Source organism: Seriola lalandi, unplaced genomic scaffold (genome assembly GCF_002814215.2).
Source record: "Seriola lalandi dorsalis isolate HSWRI2012SDOR001 ecotype SW California unplaced genomic scaffold, Sedor1 jcf7180002054630, whole genome shotgun sequence".
NCBI classification, from domain to species: domain Eukaryota; kingdom Metazoa; phylum Chordata; class Actinopteri; order Carangiformes; family Carangidae; genus Seriola; species Seriola lalandi.
Window position 1 is genome coordinate 911,345 of NW_019525183.1, and position 15,067 is coordinate 926,411.

Consider the following 15,067-nt stretch of genomic DNA (forward strand, 5'->3'; position numbering starts at 1 on the left):
ATATAAAAACAGTAATTGCATACTGGGCTGCAGTGATAACATGGTACAGCTTCAAGTGGTTTTCTATCTCTGCAGCAAAATCACATTTCATTTTCTTCTTTAGAGCAAATGGCCTCAATCATTTAAGAAACATGTATCTTCAGGAAATGAACAACACACTTGACTGACTGTACTCATTTAATTCTTTATATTTCCTCCTGCGTCACACTTCCATTCTTTAAGTCTCACTCAAGATCAGTTTTTCCGCAGATTGTTTTGACTCGAGAGAGATACACAAGATTTTTTGAAAACTGCTCAGTGGTGGAGATATCGACATGTGGACGTAAGCCAGACGCCCAGAGCTGGAGCTGGAGATTTCGCCGCTCGTCTCAATGAGCCGACAGCTTGTCAGACAAGGAGCCACAGCGCACAGAGCCAAATAACATAGAGCCAACTAGCGTAAGCCCCATCAAGAGTGCACAAAACAGTTTTGTTTCGAGGAGATATCAGAACTATTAGGGGCCTAAGTGGCTGTGAATGGCAGAACTCTCTCAGACGGGCGGCTCTGGTCCTCAGCACGCCACTCTTCCTCAAGCTCCAGTGGTTAAATCCCCAGCAGGATTTAGTGCCATAGGAGTACTACATTAGCGACTGTGAGGTAAGATGGATTTAAAAAGAGAGGATGAGGAGCAGGGCTGGGATGAAGTTTGTGGGGTTCTACACTGGATATGGATTTAAAAAGACAGGCAGATGACCTGCAGAGTTTATCCTTCCTTCCTGTGTCCAGTGTCTGTTATGATTAATCATTTTTACATTCACAGAAAAATAACTAGAAGTACCTGCAGTGCATGTGTCTAACCCCCAATGCCTTAATTAAACTCACTTTCATACGCACACACCAACACACACAAACGGAAGCCTGGGGCTAGAACTTTATAATGAAAATATCTTAATGAAAAATAAGTAATTTCAGATAATGATGGCACATCCACCCACACGCACACAAAACAACTCGTTTAGGGATGTTCATATCCTTTGAATGAACCATTTCTTTTCCACTTAAGCAGCATATGTAATCGCCATGCCCTGTCCATCAAATGAACAAGGCTGGTGCTTGGTTTGACCGCCTATCGACAGACACTAGAGGGCTCATTTCTGATGGGACATACTTGAATTTTGGAAATCTGGATTAATTTGGATATGCAAGCACTTCTTGTGCTCCCTTCCTCAAAGTCTGTCGAATGAAAAGAGAGACCTATCAGGTAGAGAGGAGTCCACAGTCAATTCTAAAGAAGGAAAACGTCAGGAGAGCCTCTGTTTTGATTGAGTTTTGCTATGAACCGTAAATTCTGTAATTTCCGACTGGGATTAATAAAGAACTCTATTTAAATTCAGGGTGAAATTACCTGTTTTTTTTTAACTGCTCACCACAGCGTCATGCCATATTCACCACTACACTGCTCTACTGAGTTTCTCATTTTAACTCTGATTTCACTCACCAGTTTATTAAAATGGCATCTATTTTGTATTTATTTTTTTTGACTGGTGTTAAGCAACTGCCAGTGAAACTCAACACTTCTTTCTAGCTCTATTTGTAAGATTATCTTTTGCAACCTGTTTCAGTAAGTTAAAACACTCAAAACTCCCTGCAAATGTTGTACAGTAAAAACCCACCAGGAAAGAAAGCCATTTCATCTTCTGGGAAGCTTTTAATGTGAAGGATATGAGCAGGAAGTGTTGAGCTTCATTGACAGTAGCTCAACACTGTTAAATTTGCACGACCTTCGAAGAGATTCGGCAAGTTAAACAGCAGCAGATCAGAAAACAGGGAGATTCACACCCCCTGATAAAACTCCCTCATGAAACAGCAATTACAACTAAAGGATATTTGAGAATTTAAAATATGAGAATGCCACTACAGGTTATTTCAACAAACTAGCTACAGTTGACAGCTCACCCATCTGAGATCTGCTGTTGTTACTTTGACAGCTGCTGGTTTCAATCATGCATCGTGTGTTAACAGTATCAACTGACTGACACTTAAAATGTGAAGTGATGTGAAGGGAGTGTGAGTGTCTCCCTGCAGTGGTGCTGGTGTTTCAGTGGAGCTGTATGTGGGTCAATACAGTGCAGAAAACTATAGTGATACCTTTGTCACTTTGTCCTCACTGTAGCCTAAGACAGAAGAATGGCTGCTGTCTCTCCCAGAGAGTGTCATCTACACTAAATGATTCTGTATTTGAATGTGCCGTGAATACGTATGCACACATATATGATCATATATATTCCGTACATGAACATACTTCACTAATGATGTACAATATGTGTGTATGCATGAGGTGCAGCCATGATAAGAGCTGCTGGAATTCTTCTTCTTCTGAAAAGGTCAATACCGGGAATTTCCTTTTTATGGAAGAAAAGGAAGATTTCTGGCCCATAATTCCTTACTCTAATAATACAATAGACATCTCACAATGGACTGGTTTCTTTCTGTGCATTGATTTTTAATTTAAATATTTGGGGCTTGAAAGGAGTCATTTTGTTTGTGGAAAACTGACACAGAATCAAGAATGCTCCATGCAGACAGTAAATATTTGTTTTTGTTTGAGGAAGGAAGATGTATTATCCAAAGGGCTACTGATTATTTTCTCAGTTAAGTGCTTTGTCTATAAAGTTTCAGAAAACACTGAAATGTGGTCATCACAGGAGTTCAAGGTGACATCATTAAATGTCTTGTTTTGTCCGACCACCAATTGAAAATCCAAAGATACGACAATGATATAAAACAAAGAAAAGCAGCAAATCCTCAGACTGGAGAAGCAAAAGGAGAATATTTGGCACACACACACACACACACACATGCACGCACACACACACACACACACACACACGCAGACACACACATGCACACAATTTAGGGGGCTGTGTCTTCATGTAGCTTAAAAAAAAACAGAAAAGAAAAAAGAGCACAATTCACCAAAACCCTTTGATGAGACAAAACACACACATTTGCGCACACACACACACTCAAATACACAGACATGGATATGCAGACAGAGTGTAAGCTCCTTAGGTATCTGCTCTGTGACATTGTTTGATGTTTATTTTTATTTTTTTAGCAACTATTTTAGGGCGGCTGTAGTTTCAGGCATTTTGAATTAGAAATACTGAACATTCCCTCATTCCAGCTTCTGTTTTATGAGGAATGTTGCTGCTTTTCTTTGTTTTATATGATAGTAAACATGTAATTTGTGGGTTTGGGAGCTTTAGCATTGGGAAACTGAGGATATCACAATTTTCTTTATAGACCAAATGATTGATTGATTGATTGAGAGAATAATCTAATTGATTGGCAGCCATCTCTCTGACCTTATTAGTGGTCCATCACAGAGTTAATGCAAATACATGGGCTTCACCCTAGAATCAAGGAGGTATCTAACTAAGGTCTCATTACTCTAGAATAAACTGAAATATTTAATAAACAGTAGGAGAGTTGAAAAAAAAAAGGATTTGGCTAAAAGTGATAATATTTCTTTTATGTCACAACATGTAAAACAGAAAACAACAATTTCCTACAAATTCAGACTCTTCATTTAGCTATGTAGCATTTTGTCGTGAGCTACTTTCGTCACGGTTTGGGTTAGGGGGCGTCAGAAAAGGCTGCCAAGCTGGCATTGGTGGTTGCTGGCGCCAGCTTGTCAGAAAATATTTATCAGAGGCCACCGGCGTCTTGGCAAAATCAGGACGAACCTCTTTGAGGTTTCAGTTGTGACTCAGCTGAGCTCCGAATTACCCAGAGGCAGTATGCTCAGCACGGTCAGCTACATGACGATAAGTAGACAAGCGTCTGAACTCAAAATGGTTCTCACTGTTGCTGCAGAGCTTTAATTCTGACCCTCTGCTAATTTCCATTTTCATTCCCATGACAAAGATTCTTCAGTAACTGTTGCTATAAGGAGAAGAAACACTCAGTGTGTGTGTGTATATGCAGCATACATCTGTGTATGAGGATCACAGTGGTGAGAGATATAGCTTTAAGGAAAACTAATTAGAGAAGCTGTTTTTTCTATCCTACATTTCTGTTGGAGAAGAACAGAGTATCACAAGTTAAGTCCTATGTTTTTTTTTCAGGCTTATTTATTGTTGTTGTGAGAATAATTGTAAAGCAGTTGTAGTGGACACACACTCAGTGCGAGAGAGGAAAGACTGTGTTAGTGCGTGCGTGTGTGTGTATGTGTGTGTGTGTGTGTGGGATATGAAGTTGTATTTCCCCTCACACATTGCTCCAGGCTTCAACACCAAGTGGAGCTGCCAATCAAAGTGATTCCCACAGTGAGTGTAGGGTGGTGGTGGTGGTGGGGGGAAGGTCGGGGCTGGGGGTGCCCCTATTTCTATCAAACTCACAGAATAGATAAAAATTGCGTTTGACTACATTCATCTTTGTACTTTTTTTTTTTTGGTTCAAAATGTATTTCAAATGTTTTTTCCTCATTACAAGAGAGAAAGTGTAGAATAAGAGATATAAGAGAATATCTTTATCACCTTCTAGAACCAGATACTGTAGGTGCGTGTGACAGATTGTGTACCTGCCAGTGCCAGGTGTGCGGTGTGAATGAATTAGCGAGCACAGCAGGCTGTAACAGTTGCATCATGACGTGCATGATGTTGCAGCTTTTGGATTTAGTGTGTTGACTCCTAAAATGAACAGCAAACAACCTAGATTTAATTTTGTGAAGCCCGTTAAAAAGGCACATACACTACCCAGGCAGATCAGTGTTTTCCCTTATCTTAGTGCCAGCCTTGCTTTTCCATGCTGGCACGAGTCGGTCACAAAAGCTCCCCAATCTTCTTTCTGTTTCTCTGTAACAGGCCGTTTATCCTCCCTGGCAGTTCCTGCTCAGGAATGTACGTCATTTCATTCAATAGTTTCACTGAAGAGGGTAAAAAAAAAAGCTTGTTAGCTTTGTCACTAACAGGGCAATAGGTTCCCTCAAAGTTCAGCACTGTCAGCACGACGTACTGTTGGTCAATGTTGAGAATTTGTGGGTCAAGTTCATGAAAGTTCCTCTCAAACGCAAAAAGATTGTAAGGATTTGCTCCTTTAAAATGCTGGAGTGACCACTCGGTTAGTCTGAGAATTAGACTGAACTGCCATTTCATTTTCATTTCATGATTCACTGTGATGTTGACTGAAGAAAAATGCAAATGTTTGCAATTTGTGTTTTACCTGTTCCAGCAGGTCCTCCACCTTCCTCTGCCAGCCCTCTCTTGCCGCCATCATCTCCAGCTCTTTCTGCTGGGAGACCTGAGTCAGCGCTGCCTGCTTGTCTACTTCATACTCCTCGTTCAACTCCTCCTTCAACAAACGCACTTCTTCCCTGCAGAGAGGCAGGCAGAGTTGGGCAGAATTATTCTTAATTGTGTAATTGTGTATCATTAACTGTCCTGCTAAATGATATCAGTAAATATTGCCCGCTTCTATAAACTGTTCATTTCCTACTCGTGCTTATTAATATCCATGAGCGCTTCGGCAAAAAAAAAAAGTCGACTTGTCACGCTAATAACAAGTGTGACTGTGAAGGGGAGGGGGCGAGAGATGACAGAGATGAATGAGAAAACAAATGGAAAGAGCAAAACATGGGGAAGTGAGACTGACAGGCAGACAGTGAGTGTATGAGGAGAGAGGAGGGAGCTTTTTTCTTTTACCGCAGTGCATCTCTCCATTTCTGGTCCAAGTCGTCTGCCATCTTGTCCATCTTCTGTTTCTCCTCTGTCCTGATGGACATCACTCTGGCCTCATGCTGCTGTTTCTGTGTCTCAATCTCCTCCTGCAAACACAAACAGGTGCACAAATCTTAATCAAAATGTTCTGTTAGTTCGTCTGTGGTACCATCCCTTTTTGTTTTGTTATCCTACCCTTTCCTGCCCTTTCTTCCACCTCTCAGGCGCCAGCATGCTTCATCAAAAAGCCAGGGAAACCCCCTCCCCACACACCTTTCTTTTAGATATCTAAAAAAATCTAAATCAAACATCTATTTCATACTTTAAGCCACAATTCAGGTTAGAATAAAGGACTCAAAGAATGAAATGGGTTTCACTGTATGTACTTGAAATGTGTGCTCTAATCCCTTGTCAGATAAATGATTCGTTATGTGAGTTTGGCTGTTTGTTGGTGACGGAGTCCTGAATCCTTCAGAATAACAGTGCAACACTACTAAAAGTAAGAGCATCTTCTCAAATTGCTATCTCTGACCAGATGCAGCATTTCAGTAGCCGGGGGCTGGATGACTCACAATGCCCACCTCCACATCTATTTATAATGCCACAGCTACAGGGGATTTGTAATGTGCTGGTTTCAAGGCAAAAACTAACTTCACCGGGTCAGCTGTTTCCAGCTGCTGAAGAGGCTCCGGGGTTTATCTGCCGATGAGCTCATTAAAAGACACTCAAGGCTCTCATGTTCATCTTTGAGGAGAAGTGCCTGAGCGGCTAAATCCAGACTAAACTGTTTACAATGACAAAAATGATCTTCTAGACAACATTTTACTTTTTGAAAAGGTGAAAATAATTTTGAGGGTCTCTCTCTCTATATATATATACATATATATGTATATATGTATTTATAGTGATGGAGTTGCATCAATATGCTAAGTTAAGTCCAAGCTGGGCTGGGTGTCACACACGAGGCATGAGAGACAACAAAGAAGAAACACTCAGTGGAGATGAGTCACGTTTCACTGTAACAGAGCTTATTATTTCATCGAGTCTGTCATGGTTTGCTATGGCAGACACTTTTTGTTAGTTTTGTTTTGGAGTTTTTGCACTTCCTGTTTTATTTTGTATTGGTTTCCTTGAGTGTCTGTGTGTTGCTTCTTGTCATGGTCCTGTTTCTGTGTAGTGATTGTCTGCCCCGCCCTAATGTGTTTCACCTGTGTTCAATCATCCTTGCCTCCCTTGTCTATATAGTCCTTGTGCTTCCCTTTGTCTGGGTCGGTTTGTCTGTTTAGTTCAGGGTTTGTTCATGTCTGTTCATGTCACGTTCACGGTTTGATCATGTCTGTTCATGTCACGTTCACGTTTTGTAAATAAACCTGCCTGCACCGTTTCGCAAGAGTTGACTGCATTTGGGTCCAACTTACCTCGCAAATCCTTGACAGAGTCATGAAAACAAGAAATGATATTTCAGCTAAATATTGCAGCGTGACATCAACGTTTCAGACGAAGACAAGTCCAATACACTTCTATTAATTGTCTCTGTTCTCGGTTCTTTCTACCGTCCTTTCAGAACGTAATCAGCTACTCGAGGGTTCACACCCCGCCACACAATAGCTGGTCTAGATTCACAAGCAAGGCTCAGGCTGTGAATACGAGATTCAATCCTGTGTTAGGATTGCCTTTTTTTTTTTAACAGTCCAAATCCCTTTTTTTTTATAGAGCTGGTGGGAAAGCAAAGAGCAGCACTCAGCGTTTCCATGTAATTATCACTCCTCATTCAGTCTCTCTGTCCTCTGTCTCTTTTAAAACCCTTCTGTCTGTCTTTTATCAGCCATTCTTTATCTACTGATTTTCTATGGGAGTTTCAGTGACTTGTATTTTAACTTCATCTGTGTTCAACTTCATACTTGTGTAGTTGAAGTACTGTATTTCAATTCATTCATACAATATTATTACTAGAAAGATTCTTAAAATATTAACATGATATCTTACTTATATCTTAATATAATAATGATAATAATACAAATACACAGACAGACACAACCCTCTTCCTCCCTCTCTCCTCTCCCTCATACTAGCAGGGCTCTTTTCATACACAGGACCACTTCACTCATAATAGCCTCATCATCATTATCTCACAGCTGGCCTTCAGTGCTGCACTTATTTCTCATTCAATGCTCATTTCCTGCTTTCAAAATGTTCCCCCAACGCCTCCCTCCATCCTTCCTTCGTTCATTTCCTCTTTGTTTTCCTCCGTCCCTTCTGCCAGACACAAGTTAGTTAGAATTGAATTAGAATGGCGTGCTGATTGGCTGACGGGTTGTTCTCAGAGTGTGTGATGGACAAACTTACCGGCTGACTGTCACATTGACTGACAAGGCAAAGAATCAAATACCTGATTGGCCTGCTGACTGAAAACAGAAGCTAGTCAGCTATTGATCCTTGCTGTAACTATCTTCCGCAACAAGTAAGTAAATTCCTCATCATTTCCAAACTGTTTGCTATTACCTGTGAGCATAACCTCCGATTGTCAGGTTTCATCCTCACCTGTAGGTCAGTCAGCAGGTTACTGGTCTCTCGGACTCGGGCTCTAGTTGCATCCAGCTCTATCTTGAGCTTCTCCTGAGTCTCCTTCAGGCAGGTGATCTGTGTCTGAGCTGAGCCCAGGTTCTGCTGCCCCTCCCTCACCAGCTCCTGGAGGTGGGACACCTGAAGACATCACCAGAGGGTTATTACGTCATCGCCGGATCGAATCAGTCAGAAAATCAGGAAATGGGATCAGTTGCATTTTAGGAGTAGAGTTGACTAAATATTTCGTACCTCCTGATTGGCCATGTTGAGTTTGGCCGAGAGCTCCTCCTTCAAGTTGTCCAGTTGCTGCTGGAGACGGTCTCGCTGCTCCTCTAGCGACAGACGCTTAATCTCAAACTCCTGACTCATTTTCTGTAGAGGAGAGGAATGAAATATGATGAAAAGATGAGCAGAAGAGGAAGAAGAATAAGAAAAGATACCATCACTACCATTTACAGTACCTACTTGAAAACACAGATTATCAGTGCATGTGTTTACTATGAAAGCCTGCTGGCCCTTTTGCAGAAACATGAATACAGTGGCAAAGCAGTTCCTATTGAAATACCCTGAAAGTATAATCTTTAGAAAAAAAGAGGGAGAGTAAAGAAGCCACTGGACAGTAAATCCCATTTGTGACTGAATATGGAGTCGTGGCAGCTGTTGAGCGTGAAGCGCCGCTACTGAATGAATGAGGCACACGTGAGTTGTCATTTAAACTTAAAAGGGCATCTCGTCTAACCAACCAGTTTCTATAATCCTTCAAACCACAGCATTAAATCCTTTCTGGGCCATTCTGAATTTCTCCTTTTTCCCTATGTTTAGTCTGTTTCTCAGTCTCCTTTCTGCTCATCCCCAGCACTGATATCTTTAGTGGATATATCCTATCATCTTATTGTCTATTATCTTTGTTGTAGTGGTCACACTGTATGCACTGTTGGATAAACAGCACGGCCTCCTCCGAGACATATTTCTGGAGTTCAGTCTTTGGTATTTATTTTATTTTACTTTACTTCACAGCTCCTATCGTGGATTAGGGAGGTTGCCCAACAAAACACAGTCAAAACAACTGCAGAACTGCAGACGGCTCATAAACAAGAGGCCAAGCAGCTTCAGCTTCGCAGCCTGGATCATCACAATACTCTAAAATGCTCTAAAATGTGCATGCTGTTTCTGCTACATATATTTTTGAACTCCTCTCCACTGCCAATATTTGCAAAATGACACATACAAATTTACATTTTCTATTGTGATTCGAATTTCTAGGGCCAAATACCAATTATCGTCATAGATTGTGTATGACTAGAAGCAGATACTGGTTTGGACAATTCAGTAAAACATTAGTAAACTGATCATTTCAGTCAATTATCAATGAAAAATTCCAGAGTGTCAAACAAGACATCTGAAGACAACATGGGTTTGGGGAAATTATGACGTTTTCTGACATTTCATAGTACTTGATTAAATGGTAAATGGACTGCACTTCTATGGCGCTCTTCTAGTCTAGAGACCACTCAAAGCACTTACAATACTTGCCACATTCACCCATTCGCTCACACATTCATACACACTCAAACACTGATGGAGCAGCCATTATAGGCAATTTGGGGTTCAGTATCTTGGAGGCAGCTATTGTATTTAATATATTTGCATTGTCGACGGTCGGTCGAGCAAAACAAGACATTTGATGACGTCACCTTGGATTCTCACTGTTAATATTTTACTGGCTGATGATTTAACAAGAAAATAACAAGCAGAATAAACAATAATGAAAGTAATGTTCAGCTGCGTCACTGATGTTAACCTACTGTCAGCCGCCCACCACCTGCACCAAGACTCGCATGTGCAATCCGTAAGTTTATATAGTGTCTCCTGACTGCAAAGGAGTGACGGTTCTGAGGGACAGATAACAACAGCAAGACAAGAAACAAACCCATCAGATGAATGGATTGAATTCATCTAGATCCACAGCAAAGCAGGCGGATTAAAGATTCTACAGCTGTCTCATGCGGCCTTAACTAGACTGTGCTGAATGATGAATTAACACACCACAAGCAATTTGTAGAATTAGTCATTTTATTGCCTCGGTGTGGAAACTCGTTAATATCTTGCTGACAGAGATAAAAGGTAAAAGTGAAGATGTATAATATGAAATTTAAAAAAAAAAAGATAAGTTGTCTTCTTTCTTTCTGGTTACCTCTTCATCTCACCCTCTTTGTCTTTTGCATTCTCTTTTCGCACCAAATAAAAACAGACATTAATCTAAAGATGATGAGGCACAGCACAGCTCTGTCTTACATAATACACCCCCCCTCCCCCTCCCTCTTTCTCTCCATCCGTTCTCTCCATCGCTCTTTCTTTCAGGGAATCTATAAACACACACCCACATGCTCACACACCGCTCTCACTTGGCTTGGAGGCAGGATTTAATGTCAATGAAAATCAGCCAATTAGCAGTCAGCTTCAAACAGCATTGAAAGTCTGAGCTCATGAGGGGGAAAAAAAGAGAGGAATGTTATGAAAGAGGATATGGGAAGAGACAGAGAGAGAACATGGAGTTCAATATTATTTAAAACTAAAAGAAAAGTCATTTCAGAAGCAGAGAGCATGTCTTCATTTCAGAGGTAGAGCTGTAAATTTTAAAGAATGATCTGTAACTTTTGAGAGTAATGTGAGTTACTCTGTGGTGGTTACATATCATGCTGCCTTCATGCCTCTGAGCTCGTTCACTTTGACTGGATGTCAACAAGCTCCAGTATGAATGAGATTCTTAATGTTTACTGAGTGCAGGTGGAGCCACATGAGCGTGAGTAAATGGGGTGTAATGTACTGTAAGGGCTGCATGGAGGAGACAAACAAGTGCTCCTCCTCATCTACTACTCTACGGTAAAGTAACACTATTATTAACCAATCAGATAGCCACTCTATTGGCCAAAGCTTGGGTACATACATACGTTCCCTGACTGGAAACGGACCAATCGGACAATCATAGTCTGACTGGAACTTGACCTTCATTTCAAGTGGTCTCGGTCTGGGCTGAGTTTGATTAACAGGTTTCACTCCAGCCAGAACCAGCTGAACCTGGATGCACCAGAGTTTGTTTGAACTGGCCTGAGCAGGTTGCATGTGAGAACACTGTTAAATTAAGCAATCATTGATCAGGAAAATGCACAACAGATTTTACATTTAGATTTGATTTGGATATTGCACTTGGCCATATTGCGATTTCAATTCAATAGCCCGAATTCAGACTAAAAAATGTGCTACTTATTTTACGGTAGTACGATATCTAATCGCTGGTTTTCCCATCTAAGGGCTAAATCCTTCAACACTATGCTGAGCTCTGAACAGCTGTAAGTGAATCTCTGTGGTTTTGGGTTTAGTTTCCGTCCTACATTGCTGTTCATAGTTTCATCAGCAGATATCAGCCTCATTGTTGACACACAGCACAGCTTGAACGGGTGCAGCTGCTCATGTCTTGCATCAGTGCAAAGAAACCCCACCACCCCCTGCCCCCAAACTGGAAGATGGTGAGGCATCAAAACAGACCAGTAAGGCAGAGTAAAATCCTCCTTGCTGCTTTAAACCACTTGTTGTTGGTAATTTAATACTGTTGTGGCTGGTAAATGAATCAGGGTAAATTAATTTAACCTGTGTAATCTGATCTGCTGTTCTTGCTCCTTTGGCATCCAGGACATTTGTATTCAATCCACGTAGCCCCTTTGAACTGAGAGACAGAGAGGACGGAGGATGAGGAGAGAAAAAAGGAACAACTGGAGGTTGGAGGGGGAAAAAAAAAACAGATGACAAAATGACAGGCGCAGAGGGAAATACAGGGAGATAGTGATGCTGTTTTCACATCTTAGTCTTAATGTTGACCTAATTAAATGTGTGCAGTCAGTTGCGGAGGGAGGCTGCTCATTTCTTAGAGACACAGATTTCTTTAACAACTGCGGCCACTTGCTCTGAGCAGGAAATTTAATTGCTGCACAGAAAAGAGAGACAGTAACACTCGGCTGTATGTGTTTGTAATGTAATTGGTGATTTCACTTTTCACTTGCTTTTTCCATGTTTTGTCTACTTTAAAGAAAATGGTTAACAAACAAATATATTAAGAACAAACAATCTCTGACTCTGTTTCCCTCTGGTCCATTTGAAATTGTGTCCAAATATGTGAAAATAGTCAAACCACAGGAGAGCAGCTCTGTAGCTGAGCTTGTGATTTTTTTTTTTTTTTTTAGAGTGACACTGACAGAGGGTTTGACGCACTCAGACAGCAGTATGTAAATGTAAGATTCAGCCATATGGTAACAGAGTAAACACGGCATCACAGTGTTCAAGAACAAATGACTAAACCACCGTTAAACCAATCTGTACATCTGATAAATGTAGACAAACCATTCAAGTGGATTCATCACTCTTGCCAAATTGCTTAGACTTGAATGGGATTTATACATATTTTGATGATTTCCAAATGCGTTAAGTATGTGTCATAACTGTTCACTCCTGTATCATAAAAGAAGAAAAACTCATTCTTTTCAACAGCCGAGCACAGAAATGCTAAACACTAATCCCGAAACACTGGACTCACCGTCATGAGGAGTTTCTTCTCCTCCTCTTTCTCCTGCTGGGCCTCCTCCCTCATGGCCTGGTGTTTCTCCTCCATCTCCTCCAGCGCTCTGACCTGCGCCTCCTTGAAGCGAAGCGTCTCCTCCTCAAAGTGTGCTCTGAGTCTGGAGAGCTCCTTCTCGTAGCCCTGGTGCTCCTCACGCAGAGACTGAAGGAGGAGAGAGGAAGTTGGCTTCACATGATTTTCTGTGTCGTCTTTAAGACTGGACTGCAACTGAAGATGGGTTAAAAGTACCTGTTCTAGTTTGAGCACTTGCTGTTTGTGCTGTTCGTTGGTGGCCTGGCTCTGGTTGAGCAGAGCCTCCCTCTCCTCCTCCAGCCTGCTGATTTTCTCCTTCAGCCGGCACTGCTCCTGGTCCAGGTTCCTGATGGTGGCTTCATGGGACATCTGTGTCGCCTGCAGCGAGCCGATCTGACCTGGGAACAGACACATCAAACTCTGTCTGTCAAAGAGGCTCCGCAGTCAGCAATGAGACCAGTTAAACACTCTGAATCCAGCTCTCCACCACAGGCAAACCAGGAAATTTGGCAATATTATTGCTCTACAACAAGGCTGGAGAAAACAAAGAGAAACTCTGGGCTTCCTTCACCGATCTGCAACGAGCCATGTTGTAAACTGCTGATTTGCAAAATGAGCTTAATTTCCTCTTGCTTTTATTACGACATGTTTCACTAATTAAAACAAATGTATGAGCATGCGAGAGCCATTATCTGCAATTGTGAAATGTGATCCTGCTGACATTTGCACACCTCAGGTGCCTGGGAAGTTAATGCTCTTTACCCCCACTGAGATTGTTCTTACCTGGGACTGTGTTTCCCCAATCTCTTCGATGACATGGCGACGAAAATGTTCATGAGCAATCACCTCCAAATCATGACCAATAGTCATAAAGCATAAAATTAACAGATTGTCCAGAGAGTACTGAACACTATATCAGTAACTTACTGGCTTTGTGCAGGATTTCAGTTGCCTGCTGTTGAACTCGTTCCCTGCTGCCCTCTAGTTCGTACTCCGTGTCCTTCAGCTGCATCACCCAGATCTCTCCGTCCTGGATGGCTTCTTCCAGCTGCTTGTGCAGGTTCTGCAGCACACGGGCACACACACACACACGCACGCACGCACGCACGCATGCACGCACGCACGCACGCACACACACACACACACACAAACAATCCAACATTTGGTATTTTAAAACCCAGTCATATCCCACCACAGCCTGGAGTCACATAAACCTACCCAGCTATTCCTGCTCAGCGGATTTGCCTGCAGGACCATCAGCGCACACCACATTAGATTTCCCACCACTCGGAGATCCTTGAAAACAGCTTTCGCCCTGAAGCTTTTACTTTTGTTTTTGTTTTCATCCAATTTAACCCACTTTCCTACACAAATTCAACCAAACGATGACTCTCATACTATTTATGTTTTATTAATGCAAAGAGAAGAGGAAATGGGTAGTTAGTATGAGCAGTGTTGTTGTACGCACATCTGATGAATCAGATGTTTTTATTTTGGTTTTATTCATTTTATTCAAACTATTGAAGACAGAAAACCATGATGTTCATCCACACACACACCTTGATTGTTCCCTCGGCGTTGGCCAGTGACGTCTGCAGTCTGTTGGTCTTGTCTCGGTTCTCTCTGGCCTCCTCCTGAGCTTTCTGAAGCTCGCTCCTCAGCTTGGACAGCGAGCGCTGCAGGGCCACTTCCTGAGCCTGGAACTCCTTACGGAGCTCGACCTTCACATGAGCAGAAACATTCACGTTACAAACTGCTGCAGAAAGTAAGATTGTAAAATGGTGCAGTATTCCTTTAACAAAGTGCGTTGCTGGTTTCTTTCTTCTTGTCTGATTATGTGATTTGGTTTTACCTCAGTCCTTTTCCAGGCCAGCAGGTTCTCAGTCGTGAGTTGGTGTGTTCTCCTCATGGCCTCCAGCTCTCTCTCATAATACTCCTGAGCCTTGCCCAGCTTGGCTTCGTACTCCTCCACCAGACGGACCTTATCCTTTGTTAGCTCCTCCACCCTCTCCATCAATGCCTCCACCTGCACAGAGAGATGGATAAATGGAAAGTGAGTCTTTATGGGGTTTTCTTTTTTCTCAGATTTGAATGTTGCTCATGACATCCAAAACCTGCCAAAACATATTCTGAATTTTAAGTAAAACACTGAGCACA

General features: G+C 41.9%; 1 protein-coding gene across 3 annotated transcripts in view; it reads right to left on the reverse strand.

Moving 5' to 3' along the window:
- LOC111665283 (protein FAM184A-like) overlaps positions 1-15,067 on the reverse strand; it is a 43,773-nt gene that overhangs the window by 14,856 nt on the left and 13,850 nt on the right. For all 3 annotated transcript variants that reach the window (XM_087177708.1, XM_087177707.1, XM_023420221.2), the window contains 9 exons: positions 14,763-14,936; positions 14,470-14,631; positions 13,838-13,973; positions 13,127-13,308; positions 12,854-13,039; positions 8,515-8,637; positions 8,242-8,403; positions 5,686-5,807; positions 5,207-5,357 (listed from right to left, as the gene is read on the reverse strand). In XM_087177708.1, coding sequence (XP_087033834.1) covers positions 5,207-5,357; positions 5,686-5,807; positions 8,242-8,403; positions 8,515-8,637; positions 12,854-13,039; positions 13,127-13,308; positions 13,838-13,973; positions 14,470-14,631; positions 14,763-14,936 — 1,398 coding nt within the window. The remainder of the gene's footprint in view (positions 1-5,206; positions 5,358-5,685; positions 5,808-8,241; positions 8,404-8,514; positions 8,638-12,853; positions 13,040-13,126; positions 13,309-13,837; positions 13,974-14,469; positions 14,632-14,762; positions 14,937-15,067) is intronic.